The 18519-nt window shown below is 44.8% G+C and overlaps 1 protein-coding gene across 1 annotated transcript; it reads right to left on the bottom strand.

The window, feature by feature from the left end:
* Positions 1-12049: 12049 nt before the first annotated feature.
* LOC141086530 (keratin, type I cytoskeletal 12-like) lies at positions 12050-17326 on the bottom strand. The gene is made up of 8 exons (XM_073572667.1): positions 16815-17326; positions 14875-14957; positions 14246-14402; positions 13994-14152; positions 13774-13899; positions 13443-13660; positions 13120-13175; positions 12050-12590 (listed from the first exon to the last, which is right to left on the bottom strand). Exons 1-8 carry the CDS (start codon positions 17202-17204, stop codon positions 12490-12492), a joined length of 1290 nt encoding a protein of 429 aa, XP_073428768.1. The 5' UTR covers positions 17205-17326; the 3' UTR covers positions 12050-12489.
* Between the last annotated feature and the right edge of the window lie 1193 nt (positions 17327-18519).

The following is an 18519-nucleotide window of genomic DNA, read 5'->3' on the forward strand; positions in this document are numbered from 1 at the left end:
GATCGCGACACATTGCCGGATCCGGCGAAAACCGGATGAAACGCATGGCCATCCGGCGCAAATGCAAGTCAATGGGGGGGAAACCGGATCCGGCATTGCATTTCGCCGGATCCGGTTTCTGTCAAAAGCGCCGGATCGCGCCTGACGGCGAAAACCTGATGTGTGAAAGAGGCCTTATCCTCTCGTCACTTTTGTCACAGCTGTTCCATCGAGCCTGTGACATAGCGCTCAGATATCAGTGGGCCTCACACAATCCAAAAGTGTCCAGTGTCCACAAGTGTCTGCAGAAATTCAAAATCTCCCCTGTCCTATAGACACCTTGTACCTTGTTTTACATTACTATATAGTTTGTTGGATTTTGTCTACATTTCTACCAAAAATGAGGAAGGCTGGTGGAAGAGGCCGTGGAATTGGGCGGGGGTTGGCAGCTGGCAATGATGGTGTTGGTGGTGGATCTGATGGTAGTGGCAAGAGCAAAATAGGACCGAATGCAGGAGGTGTTGAGCCTGCGTCATCGTCTGGCTACATAAGGCCTCGAACGCTTAGTTTTCTAGGAGTTGGCAAACCGCTTTTAAAGCCAGAGCATCAGGAAAAAGTTTTGTCTTACATTGCTGACTCAGCCTCCAGCTCTATCGCCTCCTCTTCTTCAGTTGTAAAAAGTAAAAGCACTGAGTCGTCATTGGAGGCTCATGTTCATGAACCACACCTTTCCTTGTGTCCTTCACCCCAACCAAGATTGAAGGATGACGCAGGCCATACTACTGATTACTCCATGGAGCTGTTTTCACATACCATGCCTGGATTATCAAGTCAAATGGTGAATTACCCAGGCCAAGATGAATCTGACATGGAGTGCACTGATGCACAGCCGCTGATGGATGATTCTGCTGGTACATTCACTCAGAGCACTACATTGTCCTCGCAGTGTACAGAGCCAGATTCTGACCCTGATGAGACTCAGGTGCCCCTTCCCGCACACTATACCACCATACACGGTGACACAGAGGAAGGTGCACATGACATAGAAGAGGAGGTGATGGATGACCCAGTTGTTGACCCAGATTGGCATCCATTGGGGGAAGAGGGTGCTGCTTCCAATAGCTCAGATGAGGAGCATCCACAGCAGACATCGACATCGCAACAGCTGTTATCTGGCAGGCCCGGAGCACTCCAAAGACAGGTTCCAAACATCAAAAGAGTTGCTGGACAGCTTGTCCAGAGGGTCAAAAGATCACAGCGTGCTAGGCCGCAAAATGTCTGCCAAAGTAGGAAGAGTGCAGTGTGGCACTTTTTTGACCAAAATCCTCATGATCAGGCCAAGGTTATCTGTAAGAAGTGCGCAAAGACCTTTAGCTGAGGGAAAAATCTGAAAAATTTGAATACCAGTTGCATGCTTAGACATTTAACCAGCATGCACTTGCAAGCGTGGACACAACACCAAACCTCAAGTGCCACATGTGCAACTAATCACAACGAAGGTAGTCAGCAATGCTACATTGTTTCCCCCACTGTAAGCCCACCGGTTAGCACAGCAGCAAATGTTGAGGTGTCGTTGCAAGGCCACAGCAGTCAGGGAATCCCACTGTTATATCAACGAAAGACTGATTCTAGGCCATCAGAAAGAACACCAACTCCATCACCATCATCAACCCTCTCTCAGTCCGCCCTGTCCACCGCTACTTCCACCATATGCAGCTCTCAAGTCCAGCTCACCCTCCCAGACACTATGAGTAGGTCAAGAAAGTACTCAGTCTCTCATCCGCGTACACTGGGTTTGAACGCCCACATTGCCAAACTAATCTCGTTTGAGATGATGCCCTTTCGGTTGGTGGAAAGCACAGCTTTCCGCGAACTCATGGCCTATGCAGTACCACACTATGACCTACCCAGTCGCCACTTCTTCTCTCGCAAAGCCATCCCAGCCCTCCACCATCATGTGAAAGACCGCATTGTCCATGCACTCAAGCAGTCAGTGAGCGGAAAGGTGCACCTCACAACTGATGCATGGTCCAGTCGGCATGGCCAGGGCCGTTACGTGTCCATCACTGCGCACTGGGTTAATGTGGTGGATGCAGGGTCCACAGGGGACAGCGGTGGTGGGACAGTGCTGCCTAGCCCACGGTATAGGAAACAGTTGGCTGTAGGCGTTCGACCCTCCTCCTCCTCCTCCTCCAGAAGCGAAAGCTCGTCCACATAGCGCAGTCGTACGAGCACTCCATCTGCAGCTGCCACTGTTGCACACGATGTGTCCCCCTATCGAGCAGCTAGTGGAAAGCGTCAGCAGGCTGTGTTGCAGATGATGTGTTTGGGCAACAGACACACCGCCGAGGTGCTGGCCGAGTACTTGAAGCGACAAACTGAGTCATGGCTGGGCAATGTACATCTTGAGGCAGGCAAGGTAGTTAGTGATAACGGCCGTAATTTTGTGGCAGCCATAGCCCTTTCAAAACTCAGCCATATACCTTGCTTGGCTCACACCTTGAACCTGGTGGTGCAGTGCTTCCTCAAAAATTATCCGGAGTTAACAGCCCTGTTCCAGAAGGTGTGAAGACTGTGCGCGCACATCCGCTGGTCGCCTGTACACTCCGTTCGTATGCAGAAGCTGCAGCGATTGCTCCACCTTCCCAACCACCGCCTCATTATCGACATTGCAACAAGGTGGAACTCCACCCTGCACATGGTGGAGCGGCTGTGCGAGCAGAGGCAGGCCATAATGCATTTGTGGGAGGATACACGGCCAGGCACTTTGAGAGCAGACATGGAGTTGACAGGTGTGCAGTGGTCGAAGCTGAAAGACCTCTGTAAAGTCCTTCAGTGTTTTGAGGAATGCACACGGCTGGTAAGCGCAGACGACGCCATCCTAAGCATGAGCATCCCACTTATGCGTCTGCTCATGCAAACTTTGACACACCTTAAGGAGCAGGCGTCTGCAGCCAATGTTGATGAGGAGGAAGAGGAGGAGGGAATCCTTGATAACATTCAGCCATTGTCTGCTCAGGGACCTCTCCTGGACGAGGTGGAGGAAGAAGAGGAGGAGGATGATGGGGATGATTATTTAGGGGAGGAGGATGCATCTCGTGGGGCAAGTGAAAATGTTGGCGTGGCAAGGTCTGGTACAGGGTTTGTGCGTGACTGGAGGGATGTGGATTTGCCAGAAAGTGCTCCTCCAACCAGCACTCGCAGTGCATCATTGACACCGGGAACATTGGCCCACATGTCAGATTATGCCTTGCAGATCCTAAAAAGGGACCCACGCATTGCTAAAATGATGAACGATGACGACTACTGGTTGGCCAGCATCCTGGATCCACGCTATAAAGGCAAATTACAAAACATCATGCCACAGGAGAACCTTGACCTAATATTGGCTAATAAACAAGCAACTCTGGTAAATCGGTTGCTTGATGCATTCCCAGCACACAGCAGCGGTGATGGTTCTCACACGAGCCGTACGGGCCGGGGGCAGCTTGGCAGAGGTGTTCGTGGTGCACACAGCAGAAGTGGCGTTGGAGACAGGGGTTTCATGACAATGTTGTGGACTGATTTTTCAAGTACCGCTCACACAACTGGTAATACTGCATCGATGGAAAGTGACAGGAGACAGCAGTTGTCAACTATGGTTACAAACTACTTTTCCTCCCATATCGATGTTCTCCCACACAGGTCATTCCCCTTTGACTATTGGGCCGCTAAACTGGACACCTGGCCTGAATTGGCACAATATGCCTTACAGGAGCTCGCTTGCCCAGCTGCAAGTGTGCTATCGGAAAGAGTCTTCAGTGCAGCTGGATCAATCCTGACAGAAAAAAGGACCCGTCTGTCAACCCAAAATGTGGATGATCTAACCTTCATTAAAATGAACCACGCATGGGTTTCCAAGGATTTTGTCCCACCTTCCCCTGATGACACATAGGGTGACAGAAAAATGGCTTGCTTTGGTCCACCTCTTCCTGGGACTTGACCTATTTCACCTTTTGCATCAGCTGAATGTCCAACATCAACATATGCCACTTTCTAAAACTCCCTAACTGTGCTGCCTCCCCCCCCATGGCCGGGGTCACCACCTAGCGCACGACACCGTGCGAGTGCCGTTGCCCTGGACAGGTGGGTAGGCCGACTCTTGGGCGCGGGCACTGGCACAGGGTCCTTCATAGTGCAATCAAGTGTCTCTGACGGTGGTGGTGCACACCCGCCGTCAGACACACCGCCGTACTATGAGGGGCCCAGTGCCAGTACCGACGCCCACGAGTGGGCCCCCCTTGCTTGGGCAGGGCCCCAGCATTTGCAATCTTTACCTCTCCCTGCTCCTCCGCTGTGTAGTCTGGGCCGTCAAATCCATACTGTGCCTGACACCGTTTGAGCCTGCCTCCTGATGTATAGACATATATTTTGAATGTGTACGCTATCCATACATGTTATCTGGGGATACGGTACCCTTTCTAACCTTTGTGCAATCACGTGCAATCCATACTGGGCCTAACACCGTCTGAGCCTGTCTCCTGATGTATAGACATATATTTTGAATGTGTACGCTATCCATACATGTTATCCGGGGAAACGGTACCCTTTCTAACCTTTGTGCAATCACGTGCAATCCATACTGGGCCTAACACCGTCTTCCTGCCTCCTGATGTATAGACATATATTTTGAATGTGTACGCTATCCATACATGTTATCTGGGGATACGGTACCCTTTCTAACCTTTGTGCAATCACGTGCAATCCATACTGGGCCTAACACCGTCTGAGCCTGCCTCCTGATGTATAGACATATATTTTGAATGTGTACGCTATCCATACATGTTATCTGGGGATACGGTACCCTTTCTAACCTTTGTGCAATCACGTGCAATCCATACTGGGCCTAACACCGTCTGAGCCTGCCTCCTGATGTATAGACATATATTTTGAATGTGTACGCTATCCATACATGTTATCTGGGGATACGGTACCCTTTCTCACCTTTGTGCAATCACGTGTAATCCATACTGGGCGTGAGAACGGCTGGCGAGCTGTTAAGCAAGCTACAGCACCTGTGGTTTGCACACGTAAGTTTTTCATTTTTTCAGGAATGACGGTTAGGCCTAATTCCGGAACTGCGGTTGACCTGCACTTACTGGGAAATCATTGTTCGCTGGTAATAATTGTAATCAGTGATCCCCATCACTAACGTTGTTCAGCGGGTTATCTGCACCTGTAAGCGACAAACGCTGGCCTTTTCAATGTAGCGCACATGCAGCCACGGACATGTAAGGGCATGACACACCAGTTATTGGCCAATCTCATGTGCCAGAGCCTCACGTGTCCCTCTAGTAAGCCAGACTCGGACCGCGGGGCATGACGTAGTCTCGTTCGTTAACGGAATTAAGCTTGCAATGTGTGCATCTGTTCTGTAGCTGGCATGGTTGAGGTTTCCCAGGTGGAGTCGAATTTAACCGTAGGCTCCACTCCTGGTGGTGCCCTTCTGGACATTCCTTTAAGGTTCAGCTTTGCAACCATACTGCCCAAGTAAAACAAACACTTTGCCTTCATGAACGCTGTTTGGAGGGTCATGACTCGTGGGAATAACGCCGCCCAATCAGTTAACCTGCTAGAGAGATCCTTCGTTGCTCCCAAGCATGACATCACACTCCCTAGGAAGAAGGTAATGCCACTGTGGCGACCGTACTCCTGGGGGCGACACAAGTGCACTGATGCCCAGCCACTGCTCGATGAATCTGCTGGTACATTGACCCAGACCACTACATTCCCCTCGCACGCTACACGGCCTGAATCTGACCCTTATGAAACTCAGGTTACCCTTCCCTTATACAGTTCCATCTTACACGGTGACAAAGAGGAAGCTGCAGATGAAAGTGCAGGTTCGGCCCACCCGCCATCAGACACACCACCGTACTATTAGGGGCCCTGTGCCAGTGCCGTCGCCAACGAGTGGGCCCCCCCTGCTTGCTCAGGATCACAGCACTTGCAAAGTTGAAATACTGTGCAGTGAGATGTGAGATGGAAGATGGGGACGACGAGGAGTCCAGACAAGTACAGGGATTCCCTAGCGAGGAGACTTATTTGATTGTTTTCAATGTTGGGACAGCAATTTTTGGGGAACACTATACTCTGGAGAATGACAGATGGGGCCCACCATACACTGGAACATTCCAAAGGTGGACATCAGACACTGGAGCAGCATTTACAGGGCCCATTATACACTAGAGCATTAGAAATGGGGCCCATTATGTTTAGAGCATTATTTGGGCCCATAAGACAGTGGAGCTTCATCCATGGGGACCAACATATACTGTAGCATTATGTGGAGCTCATCATATACTGTTTCAAACATTATATGGGACCAATGATTCTGTATGGAGAAATAGATGGGCCTCGTCATGAGATGTAAAAAGTGAAGTATTTTTCATTGTACTATACCGCTATTTCTCTGCCGTATCGGAGCATGATGAGTTGTGGTATGTGTTAAAGGGGCGCTCTTTCGCCCAGGGCACATGAAAACCTGGAGCCAGCCCTCCCCCCCCACAGTCTGTAGCCAAATAATCCCCATTTTTCAGTGCGTAACTTGTATTATGAAGTTAATTAAGGTTGACAAGCTTAAGTAAGAAGAATTGATGCTTTTGGCATTCAAATGGACACTGTAGGTGTGTTTCCTGTCCTCCTCTCACTGCCGACTTTTATTCCCCATTGACTTACATTGGGTTTCGTGTTTCGGGACGACCCCGACTTTTCCCTATAATCGGACGATCTTGCTCGACCCGACTTTTGGAAAAGTCGGGTTTCACTAAACGAAACGCGACCCTAAAAAACCAAAAGTCGCTCAACTCTACACATCACTATATAATTCACATTTTGCAGTCTCTAAATTCTCCATGACTTTCCATGTGGGTTTGACTGTACGTTTTCCCCTTTCGCTAGATGGTGGATGGGGGTCTGGGTCTCTTTCCTGTGCTTGTAAGTCTGGTAGGGACATTGTATTCCTTGCTTCAGACATGATTAGATTGCAGGCAGGAAGAGTGGATGATGAGGGTTATACTTCTCACTGTTCAAGGAAATACACAGAGACTCTGCACAGAGTTGATACTTTGTATCTAATGCTGGAGCAGCTGAAGGGTCTTGCGTAATGATGGGAGTTATATTCCTCTCTGTTCAGCTGCAGTGTGTGGCTTCTATGCACGCTGGGGTCTGGCTGGAACTGTCCTTTTCCACTGAGATTCAGCACAGACCTTGAGTTACTGTCTCTGAAGGCAGGTTATTCCTTTTTACTATTCTGACTCATGGATATGTAGAACGTATGGTGCCTGGATAGATCTCTCTTTCTGGGCCCTTTCCGTATCGACCTGTACTCACGTTCATATCGATTAATCAGACAGCTTAACTCAGCCACAATCTCATGTAAGAAGACTCCAGGAAAAGAGGGATGCTTTAACTGAAATTCTTGTATTATGATGAAAGCAGCAGGTAAAAAGGAATATTCTTCAGAGGACATGTAAGAAGATGCATACAGATGGAGGGACGATCACAAAATGGAGAATAAGGGAGGGAACAAACATACATCACAGGACTACAGGGAGAGAGTTGGGACAAAATACAGGGAAAGGCAAACTTCTGCCTAGCAACAAGGATACAACACAAGTAATGCAAATATTAAATGATTTCCCAAGTCGTGGGACATGACACACGCCGACAACCCCAACTCACCACAGACACAGATTTCCAATCCAAAACTGGATTATGAATCTGTAACCAGGGAAACCCCAGAACAATAGTATCATGCAGATTATGCAACACCAAAAATCTTCAATTTTCTTGATGGTCTGGGGCGACCCGCATTACCACCTGGGTCCAAAACTGGGGTTTATTTTTAGCCAAAGGAGTAGCATCAATCCCCCTCAAAGGGATAGGCGTCTGCAGAGGTGTCATCCGAAACCCACAACGTTTAGCAAAATCCAAGTCCATTAGGTTTAGGGCTGCTCCCGAATCCACAAAAGCCTTGGCGGAAAATGTGGACAGGGAGCAGATCAGAGTAATAGCCAGAAGAAACTTAGGTTGAACACCCCCAACAGAAAACGTGTGTGCAAAGCGTTTCTCTCGTATAGGACAGACAGAAATAATATGCGAGGCATCTCCACAAAAAAAAACACAACTTATTACGCCTTCTGAACTCCTGACGCTGCTCTCTGGAAAAAACTCTATCACATTGCATAGGTTCAGACATTTGTTCAAGAGGTGGCAACACCCTTCGTGCAGCTTTGCGTTCGCGCAAACGCCGATCAACCTGAATGGCTAGTGACATAGAATCGTCAAGACCAGAGGGAACAGGAAATCCCACCATAGTATCTTTTACGGCTTCTGACAAACCCTTCCGAAAGAGAGCAGCCAAGGCATTATCATTCCAGGTAGTAAGTACTGCCCACTTTCGGAATTTTTGACAGTACAATTCAGCAGAATCACGACCCTGGCTCAATGCCAGCAGGGTCTTTTCAGCCTGATCAATGGCATTAGGTTCATCATACAACAACCCCAAAGCTTGAAAGAATGCGCTCACATTAGTCAGAATAGGATCATCTGGTTTCAAAGAAAACGCCCAATCCTGGGGATCGCCACGCAGCAAAGAGATGACAATTTTAACCTGCTGTGCGGAGCTCCCTGACGAGTTAGGCTTCAAGGCAAAAAATAATTTACAATTATTTTTGAAATTCAAAAATTTAGACCGATCCCCAAAAAATACATCAGGTGTAGGAATCTTTGGATCAGCAGCATGTGAATGAGCAAGGTAGGCGGAAATTCCCCGCACTTCCGCAGCGAGCTGCTCCACACGATCAGACAATTGCTTTATCTCCATTGAGAGAAAAAAAAATTCCCCCTACGGCCTCAGAGATATAGAGGAAAAAATAGACACTTTTTTTTTTTTTTTTAATAATTCTTTCCTGCTATTGAGTACCCTAGAATCTGCGGTATGGCGGGTGATTCTGTTATGAATGAGTCACCGTAGGAGGCAAAAGCAGAAATACAAGCTAAGTCCAGAAAACCAGAGAAGTTGGCAACTATCAGATTGCAGACCCCTGAACCTATCAACACAACTAGCAGTAGCCGTGGGGGGTTCCTACGAAGCCCTAGACCCCTCGATCACAGCCGGAGAATTACATAGGCCTAAAGAAAGAAAGGGGAAATCTAAACTGCCCCAGAGCAGACCCCAAAGCAATAGGCAGCCCCCAACATATAATGACGGTGAAGCAAGATGAAAATACTAACACAGACAGAAAGATAGACTGAGCAAAGACGGGGCCCGCAACTATCTAGATAGGAAAGGACAGGAAGGCTGCTGTCTGCAAACTGCCAAAACCCTATCAAAGACATAAGCCAACAAGCTGATATGAAAAAGGCCCTGAAGCAGCTAGGCTTCAAAAACTAAATCAGCACTCAGGTATTTTCAGAAGACAGAGCTAAATGAATTCAGCACACCCCAGCAGGGAATGGCAGAAATCCAGAAAAACAAAGCAAAACAAAGTCAAAGCACAAAAGCAAAAGGCCGAGCAGCAAACTTAGCTTTAGAGGAGCAGGAATTCAGACTGGTCTCCAAGGATCCCACAGAGAAATCACCCGCAGGGCAGAATGGCGACGGCAGCCTTATATCCAGTCCGTAACTCCACTCAGCCAGTCATCATCATCAGCCTCAGGTGTTTGATAATCAGGCTCACTACCTTTCTTTACCAGAAGAGGGAGTTCCTCGGGCCTCAGTAATGAAGGGGAAAATGAACTCACAACAGCCTGCTGTTCCGCCCTCAGCCACTAGGAGGCGCCGTGGCTCGCGCACGAGTGATGGCGGCAACAGTGAAATGGCTTCTGCGCCGGCGTCTAGTGGACACAGACTCCGCTCCTCTGTCAGTCATGAAGGGGTTGGTGCATCGTCATCAGGTCTGGTCCTGGGGGCGGTCCTGATGACATCATCAGCCCGGGAGCCTGTGAGGGATGACCTGATCCCTCAAATACCTTGGGACTGGGCTTGCAAGCCGCCGGATATATTCTTGGTTCCCCTGCGTGTTACTGTGTGAATTTCTATAGTTGACTGACTCTGACCTTGGCCTGGACTTCTGACTCTGCTTCTGCCTAACGATTCTGTACCTCTGCTGCCCTCCTGGTTTATGACTCTGACCTTGGCCTGGACTTCTGACTCTGCTTCTGCCTAACGATTCTGTACCTCTGCTGCCCTCCTGGTTTATGACTCTGACCTTGGCCTGGACTTCTGACTCTGTTTCTGCCTAACGATTCTGTACCTCTTCTGCCCTCCTGGTTTATGACTCTGACCTTGGCCTGGACTTCTGACTCTGCTTCTGCCTAACGATTCTATACCTCTGCTGCCCTCCTGGTTTATGACTCTGACCTTGGCCTGGACTTCTGACTCTGCTTCTGCCTAACGATTCTGTACCTCAGCTGCCCTCCTGTTTTATGACTCTGACCTTGGCCTGAATCTGACTCTGCTACTGTCTACTGTTTTTGTACCTTGCTGCCCGTCTGGTTTAGACCCGGATATCACTACATTTTTGTCCTGTATTGGAACACCTTTCTGGCGACCGTCCTGCTCTGGCCACTGCTCCTATTCAGACAGCGCCTCCTGGGCTCTGCTATAAATCCAGATCCCTGTATAGGGGTAAAGGGTATCAGTGTTTCTCGGGGTGTTGTCTGGCTTCAGGCCAGTCCGCAGACGGACACGACACATAGGGTGCGCAGATCGTGCGCTGGCCGTGCGCTAGCAGGATTTTGCCGTGCGCTGCGCACTTTTGAAGGTTAGAGATAGGGTGCGCAGATCGCAAGCGCCCATGTGCGCTAGTAGGCGGTGATGAGCGGATGGGGCGGGCAGGGAGCCGGCAGGGGGTGGGGCTTAGCGGCGGCCATGCGCAGGCCGTCGCTGCGCTATAAAGCGCAAATGTGAAACTAGCCTAAGCGATGTACCAGCGATCCCGACAATGATATGGATCACTGGTGCATCGCTAAGTGGTCTCTAGTGAGCTGCCACACAGGCAGATCTCACCAGCGACATCGCAGGGGTCGGGGGTCGCTACTTACCTGTCAGACGCGGCGATCCTGACGTCCTCCCGCCCGCGTCCACGCGTCGCTCGTCGGCGCCACAGGAAGCCCAGCAGGAAGCTGATGACGAGAAATGGCCCAGGACCTTCTTGCGCAATCAGCAATAACCAGCGGGGGAGCCGGTCACAGGTAAGTATCAGACATAGCGATATCGCTAGCGATATCACTGCTGCATCACAAAACCAGTGACGTTTCAGCAATATTGCTAGCAATCTCGCTGTGTGTAACGGGGGCTTTACTCTCCTTGCAGCTGCTTGCTTTCAGTTATTGGGGTGGCGCAATGAATGTGCTGTAATAACTCCGCACCATATTGATTGACAGCTGACTCTGCCCACATATACTGCAGACCATGCTGTCAATTAATGTGCCGGGGTAATTTAAATGATATTAGTGATTTAAATTATTTAAATAATAATTGTTATTATTATTAATAATTATAATTAATTATTATTATTTAAATAATTTAAATTAATGATTCAAATGATATTTTTCACCAGATTACTGCTATATCTACAGTAAGTAGTGTTTGCTGAAATTACAGGTTCTCTTTAATACATGAATGAATGACTTCTACCTGTATAGAAATTTTGATTTCCTCACCTTCCTGGAGCAAACGTTATTGAAAGCAGTGATTAACTTTTATACTCCTACCCAAGTTACACTCCTCAATCTCAGACACATTTGTTATAATTACACTTCATTTAATTGTAGAAACAATGTAGAAGATGTCTAAGCTCATGTATACATACAGGTACTATATTTATCAAGGGAGCCAGAGTATCTCAAGTCAGAAAGTTACATCTTGGCACAGTGACTCCATTGATTTGGGACTAGGACCCCTTTGGTGTCCAGAAGGGAGAGATACCTAAAGATTGGCGACTGTATGATCCCTGACATCCTATTAACTAGTGTAAGGCTTTATTTTATTTGTCCTGGTACTATAAGAAGATTGACACATAAGTTTATATAATGCTTTATTGAGTCAAATGATCACAGACACATCATCTTCATCATTACACTATTTCTTACATCCACAGCTAACTTTCCAAGTACTTCATATTTTCATTGTCGTTCAATAGCTGATTCTAGACACAGTCATAGGACAAGAATGGCTCCAATAAAAATACATCACACATAGAGTGCTACTAAGTAATTAGGGAGTGTAGAAGTTGCACTAACACCACCTACATCTACTACATTGGGGGTCACCATTACTATTGCTGATGATTGATGGGCCGTAATATAGATTTTTCAAACATTATGTCCCAGCAGCTTCAAGTAATCACTTTCACAAAAACCAATGTTATAGTACACCAAACATGCAAATAGCAGAACTGTAATAAATCAGATATTTTTGTATATTTTAGAAGGTTGTGTCTGTTTTATCATTCAACGCTGTCATTACTCCATCTTTTCTTCAACTTCATTCACTTGAGTGGCCACCACTCTCCCATCAATAACATCTTCAACTATTGTCTTCACCTTCCTCGTTTTGGTAGGATCTATAATATTTGATACAAGCAATTATTAGTGCACAATACATGGAATTTATATTGTACTTTATAGAAACTAAAATAGACTAAAGGAAATTCTAATTATAATTCTTATATAACATTTCTTCTCTGTCACTTTATGATGCCAACATCTAAGCCAATATTTAGTGGCACACATGCAAGTCTTTCCTAAATTTTGTGTCACTCACTGTTATTTGGCCTTGATATACTGTATATAGAACCATTCCAATGCAGCCAAAAAAGTGAAGGCTGATCACTCAGTTATTCTGATGGGTGATAAAAAGGTAATTGTTTTAACTTTCACAAACTTTTTTTTGGCCCTTCAGCGAATTCTTGAAAGGGGTAATGGATATCTATCAAGACATTTCCTTTAGAGAGTCCTTCCAGGTTCCTACTACCCAATTACAAAACGGATGGAACAACAGGGTCAGAATCTTCTCTCTCCACGTGGAACATAGAAGCTTTACTGTATCTTTTTATCTTGAAGAATAATTTTTTTGACAAAAATGACACTGACCTTTTTTGGAGTTCACTGATGATGCTTGTGACTTGGTCTGCTGTACCTGTATGGACCTGTGAATATAAAAATTGCATGTTTGTTCATCCAGTACAGTGAAGCCTATACAAAAAGTACCATTTCTGATTTGGAACAGAGTTTGTGATGGCATTTGAATTCACTTTTAACCGACTTAACCTTTGAGAAGATCATTTTTTTTGTCTAATTTTGGGTGATCATTTCAAAGATGCATTACAGTATTTTCACATTTTCATCTATTCTGCTGTTGTCTCTTTCACCATTTATCCCCTAATATTTGTCTGTGGGTTATGTATTGTTCTTACCCTAATTCTCCTTCCAGTAGTCTTCTATAGGTCTCAATCTCCATCTCTAGCCTGGTCTTGATGTCCAAAAGCCGCAGATACTCTCCTTTCTGTCTTTCCATATCACCTCTGACCTGTTGCATCTGTTCTTCAATGTGGCTGATCTGGATCTGTAGTTGGTTAAGCTGCATGCAGTAGCGACCTTCTGTCTCTGCTAAGGTTCCTTCAAGAGCGTTTTTCTAGGAGAAATGAGATTTAAGAATGGAAATAATGAAATACAAAATCTATATTTTTTTGAATATTGCATTACAAAATAATCACAATTGTTACGAGTACATTATTATTAGCTTACCATTGAAATCTGAGCCTGAAGTTCAATTTCAAGACTTTGTAGTGTGCGTTTAAGGTCTGAAATCTCTGATCGGCTTGTCTGAACCTCTTGAACTCCAGTGGAGATTTCTTTTTTCAGTTCACTGCTCTGTAATAACAAATCAAGCACGATTTTTTTTAAAAACATCCAATTTAGATGCATGGTAGAATTGAAATAAATAATTCTACAAAATAAGGTCTACCTTCTTAAGGAACCAGTCCTCGGCTTCTTTGCGGTTCTTCTCAGCAAGAACTTCATACTCTGATCTCATGTCATTCAGAATTTTGGTGAGATCTACACCTGGAGCAGCATCCATCTCAACATTCACTTGACCAGTGCTACCCTTAAGGGAACTCATCTCCTATGAAGATGAAACACATTTGAATTGATTACACCTGCCATTGCAAGTTTCATTGATAAAATATCTGTTAGATGTATGTAAATAATTTTTTACCTCTTGGTGGTTCTTCTTGAGGAATGCAAGCTCTTCAGTTAGGGACTCAAGCTGAAGCTCAAGATCAGATCTTGAGAGGGTCAGTTCATCCAGCACACGTCGAAGACCATTGATATCAGTTTCCACACTCTGGCGTAGAGCCAACTCATTCTCATACCTGATGATAATAATGTTCAGATGTTGAATATAAATTACGCAATTATGAATTAAAAATCGCAACTTTTTATTCAAAAGTTTACCGAACAGTTATCAGGGAAGCTGTCAATGGCGTAAGTGGATACTACCAAAAAAAAAAGAAGGTAGGTAGCAGAGGCTCCACCCATAAATGGAGACCCCAAGGTGTGTGCCCCTTGCACCATTTGTTATGATCTAGGTCCAGCTTAGATCTTCTGTTATTGGCCTGATATCTGTAATGCCTAGAAAATAAGCTAGATAAGCCAATAGACGTGTATTAGGATTGTTTGGCTAGTTTTAGTGTTTACTAAGACCTAAAAAATAACAATAAAAAAATATTTATATAAAATAATTGTTAGTCATTAATATATTGCTCCAAATTATACACTACTCTAATCTTCCACGTTACCTACTATCATAATAGATTTATAGCATACTATTATAATTATACTCACTTCATTCTGAAGTCATCAGCTGCCAACCTGGCATTGTCAATCTGGAGGACAATACGGGCATTGTCTGTACTTCCAATGATGATCTGTTAGACAAAAAGGATCTGTTATGTGGTTACTTGAATGTGTCTATTGGCCATTAAGTAGCTGAAATGTATTTGGTTAGACTTCTTGATATTAATTGTAGAAATATATACACTGATATACGCATTTAATTAATAGGTTTTGAGTTATTTTTGTCTTATTTATTACCTTGTATAATGTAACTGAGATGATAATTATATTTTATTCAGATCCAAATGTAAAGCACATTATTAAAAGATCTTCGGGATGTGACAGGTGGGATTAATGTCAAAAGCAAAGAAACTCAGAAGACATTTGATTTAGCTAAACCCTAATTAAAAGGCAATATATAAAATGCATTATTTCATAATGTTTTACTGGAAGAAAACTAACTACAGGTAAAACATGCGTGTGATGCTGTCACCCACACTAGCACAGACAGAACATGCATTCTCATGTTGTCTTTGGTGAGACCCAAATCACAAGTGCGAACTATCATGCTGCCCAGAAATTTAACAATTATCATTTTGTTTTAACATGGTTTTAAATAACTTCTAAAATCTAAAATAATGAGGATCTATCTACTGTTCATTTGGAGCAATAATAATAAAAAGTATAAACCATTTTATCTTTCACATTATTTGCGATAGGGAACCTGGAAATGTATAGAAATATAAATATTGGAACTACCCAAGATGGGAAAAATTAAAAAGAATTAAGGGCGTTGCTATGGGTCTATCAACTTTTCCCAGCTAAGATCTTCTTAATTGCGCTCATCCCTTCTCTTCTGATCATCTTGCATGTTTGTTAGGTCTACAATTATAATCCATTTGCTTTACATAATCCATGAAAAGAAAAAAAATAGGGTATAAGGAGTTGTTCTATTATTTTCTTCTTGTCTTAGGTTTATATTATAGATGTCTCCATAAGGAGAAGGTATCTCATTTATAAAGAGCCTTGGGGCATAAGCTCCATGTAAGCAGTTTAAACTGTATCCATCATGAAGGTACCGTGTTGAATGCAGAACAGACTTTTCTTAATTTGACTTTCTGGTAGCTGATACATCTGAGGATTTAGAAAGTTCTGCCGGTAAAGATGGCTATTAACATTAGACTAAAGGGGGCTTCACACATAGCGATATCGCTAGCAATATCGCTAAAGCGTCACCGATTTCGTGACGCAGCAGCAATTTTGCTAGCGATATCGCTATATGTGACACTTACCTCCGACCGGCTCCCCCTTGGCTATCGCTGATCGCACGAGAACGTCCTGGGCCATTTCTCGTCGTCGGCTTCCTGCTGGGCTTCCTGCTGGCGCCGGCGAGCGATGCGTGGACACAAGCGGGAGGACGTCTTCATCGCCGCGCCTGACATGTAAGTAACGACAGCCGACCGCTGCTGCATTGCTAGTGAGATCTGCCTGTGTGGGGGCTCACTAGCGACCATTTAGCAATGCACCAGCGATCCTGACGGGTCGTATCGTTGTCAAGGTCGCTGGTGCATCGCTAAATGTAACGGGACCCTTAGGTTACCCAAACCAAAAGATTTCGGCTCTATTGGCCAACCATCTGTTTGCCAAATGTTAATTTGGACTCTCAGGGGAAAAAAGGATCAGCACATTAAATCTCCTCACTCCTGATACTTTATTATTTCAATGAGTAACTTACTTTTCTCTATTTATTGACCATACATGCAAGTTTGGCCAAGTTGAGCATGCATGTGTTGTAAGAGGGGATCGAGGTTACCCACTATATTATATTATTGAAAGTATACCGCCAGTCTAATTTTTTAAATGTACTTATTAAAATGCATAAAACATCTACATTCATTATAACTAAATAGTAGCATATTTACACACTATAATACATAGTAATAACTTGCCTTGTTTTTGAGATCTTCGATGACCTGGAAGTATTTGGTGTAATCTCGGGATTGGGTGTTGTTGGCAGAATTATGTTTCTCGTACCATTCCCTAATTTTCTTCTCCAGTTCAGAATTAGCCAATTCCAAAGCTCTCACTTTATCCAGATAGGAAGCCAGACGATCGTTCAGGTTTTGCATGGTCTGCTTCTCGCCACCAAGTAGAAGACCATCACTTCCACCAAAGCCAGAGCTGGAAAAACTAATCTTAGCACTTTGAGATGACAATCCTCCACCAAAGCCAGCACCAGACAAAGATGAACTGCTGAATCCTCCATAGCTACTACCTCGACTACTGCTTTGGACTTTTTGGCTTGATGTTTTAAGCTGATAACCGCTAGAGTAGGACATCTTGTAGTGATGAGGAGCAACAATGATGTGGATGAAAAGACAGGAGGACTTAGTACCACAGCAGTATCACCTTGGTGTCGGAAGAATGCAAGAGGCTGAGTTCTCTCCTGTCATGTGTCACCTTTATATGGAGAGAGTGGGTGGGTCCCTGGGTGTTCTTTGTGCACATTCCTCCTTTCACATCTAAACACTTTTTTTTACGGTCTACCTGCCGAGCGTGCTGTGCCCACCTGTTCAAAAACAACAGATGTAACCATCATCCCTCTCTGAAACACGCCCGGGGCATTCCTGGTGTATTACAATAGAATAGAGGTGGAGTGAGATCTAAGTTTAATGAGAATACTTTTCCTGTTATGCTATCTTACTAATTTCCTTCTGGTTTTTACTCCTTATGATTACTTCATTTTCCTGAGGGCAGTGGTCTCCAGGACACGTCGTTCCAGCTGTTGCAGAACTACTTTTCTCAGCATATCTATACAGACGCTGCTTACTGGTACATGCTGAGAATTGTAATTGTGCAACATCTAAGAGTCACAGGATAGAGATCACTGCCATAGGTTTATACACAGGACATCAGTCTCTACAAATTTTGTGCTACAACCCAAACTCAAATTAGATCTAGGTTGTTTCCAAATTGCGGCACTGTAGCTAAACTATAACTCTCAAAATATCCACCAAGAGAAACTGGAGAGGAGACAATTTCAGGTGGTTTTATTCATCAATGCATTTCAAAGTATATGACTTCTTCATTAATCTTGGTTTGTCCTGATGAAGAAGTTATATACTTTGAAATGTGTTGACGAATAAAACCACCTGAAATTGGATTGGCATCCTTTGTTTTTTCTCCACGGCAGCGCAGAATAACCCATTTACTTCTCCAGTTCTATTCCAAAATATACTGACAGCTTAATTATACATGTTGGGAGTTGTAGTTATGCAACAGCTCGAGACCACAGCCCTGAAACATAGCAAATCCTACATAGCTTTCAGATTGGACATGGAGGTCTTCATAATGTCGCTTTCAGCAACGCCAGTTAGGAAATGCTGGAAACTATAGTTTTTCTGTAGGGTTTTATCTATTCAAAGTTCTGGCCAGATGATATACATGAAATACTGATGGCAGATGAAATGTCTGGAATGTATCAGGTACCTCTTAGTGTATGATTTTTTTAGATGTACCAGAGTTGAGCTGCACACAATGCACTGTAAAATTTCAATTGTTTCGATCTGTAGTTTTCTAAAAGACTATGACATCATCAAACTAATACATTCAACTATGCTCCACCTATTTGGTCGCGCTATGAGTTTTCAATCC

The sequence above is a fragment of the Dendrobates tinctorius genome, unplaced genomic scaffold, assembly GCF_039654945.1.
Source record: "Dendrobates tinctorius isolate UK_male_01 unplaced genomic scaffold, ASM3965494v1 ptg000032l, whole genome shotgun sequence".
Lineage (NCBI taxonomy): Eukaryota > Metazoa > Chordata > Amphibia > Anura > Dendrobatidae > Dendrobates > Dendrobates tinctorius.

Excerpts from the sequence above, each read along its gene's own strand:
- LOC141086530 (XM_073572667.1), bottom strand. The coding sequence starts at position 17,204 with ATGTCCTACTCTAGCGGTTATCAGCTTAAAACATCAAGCCAAAAAGTC. Across the intron at positions 14,958-16,814 it reads TCGAAGATCTCAAAAACAAG|ATCATCATTGGAAGTACAGA; the intron begins GCAAGTTATTAC and ends TTTGTCTAACAG. Across the intron at positions 13,900-13,993 it reads AGGACTGGTTCCTTAAGAAG|AGCAGTGAACTGAAAAAAGA; the intron begins GTAGACCTTATT and ends TTGTTATTACAG.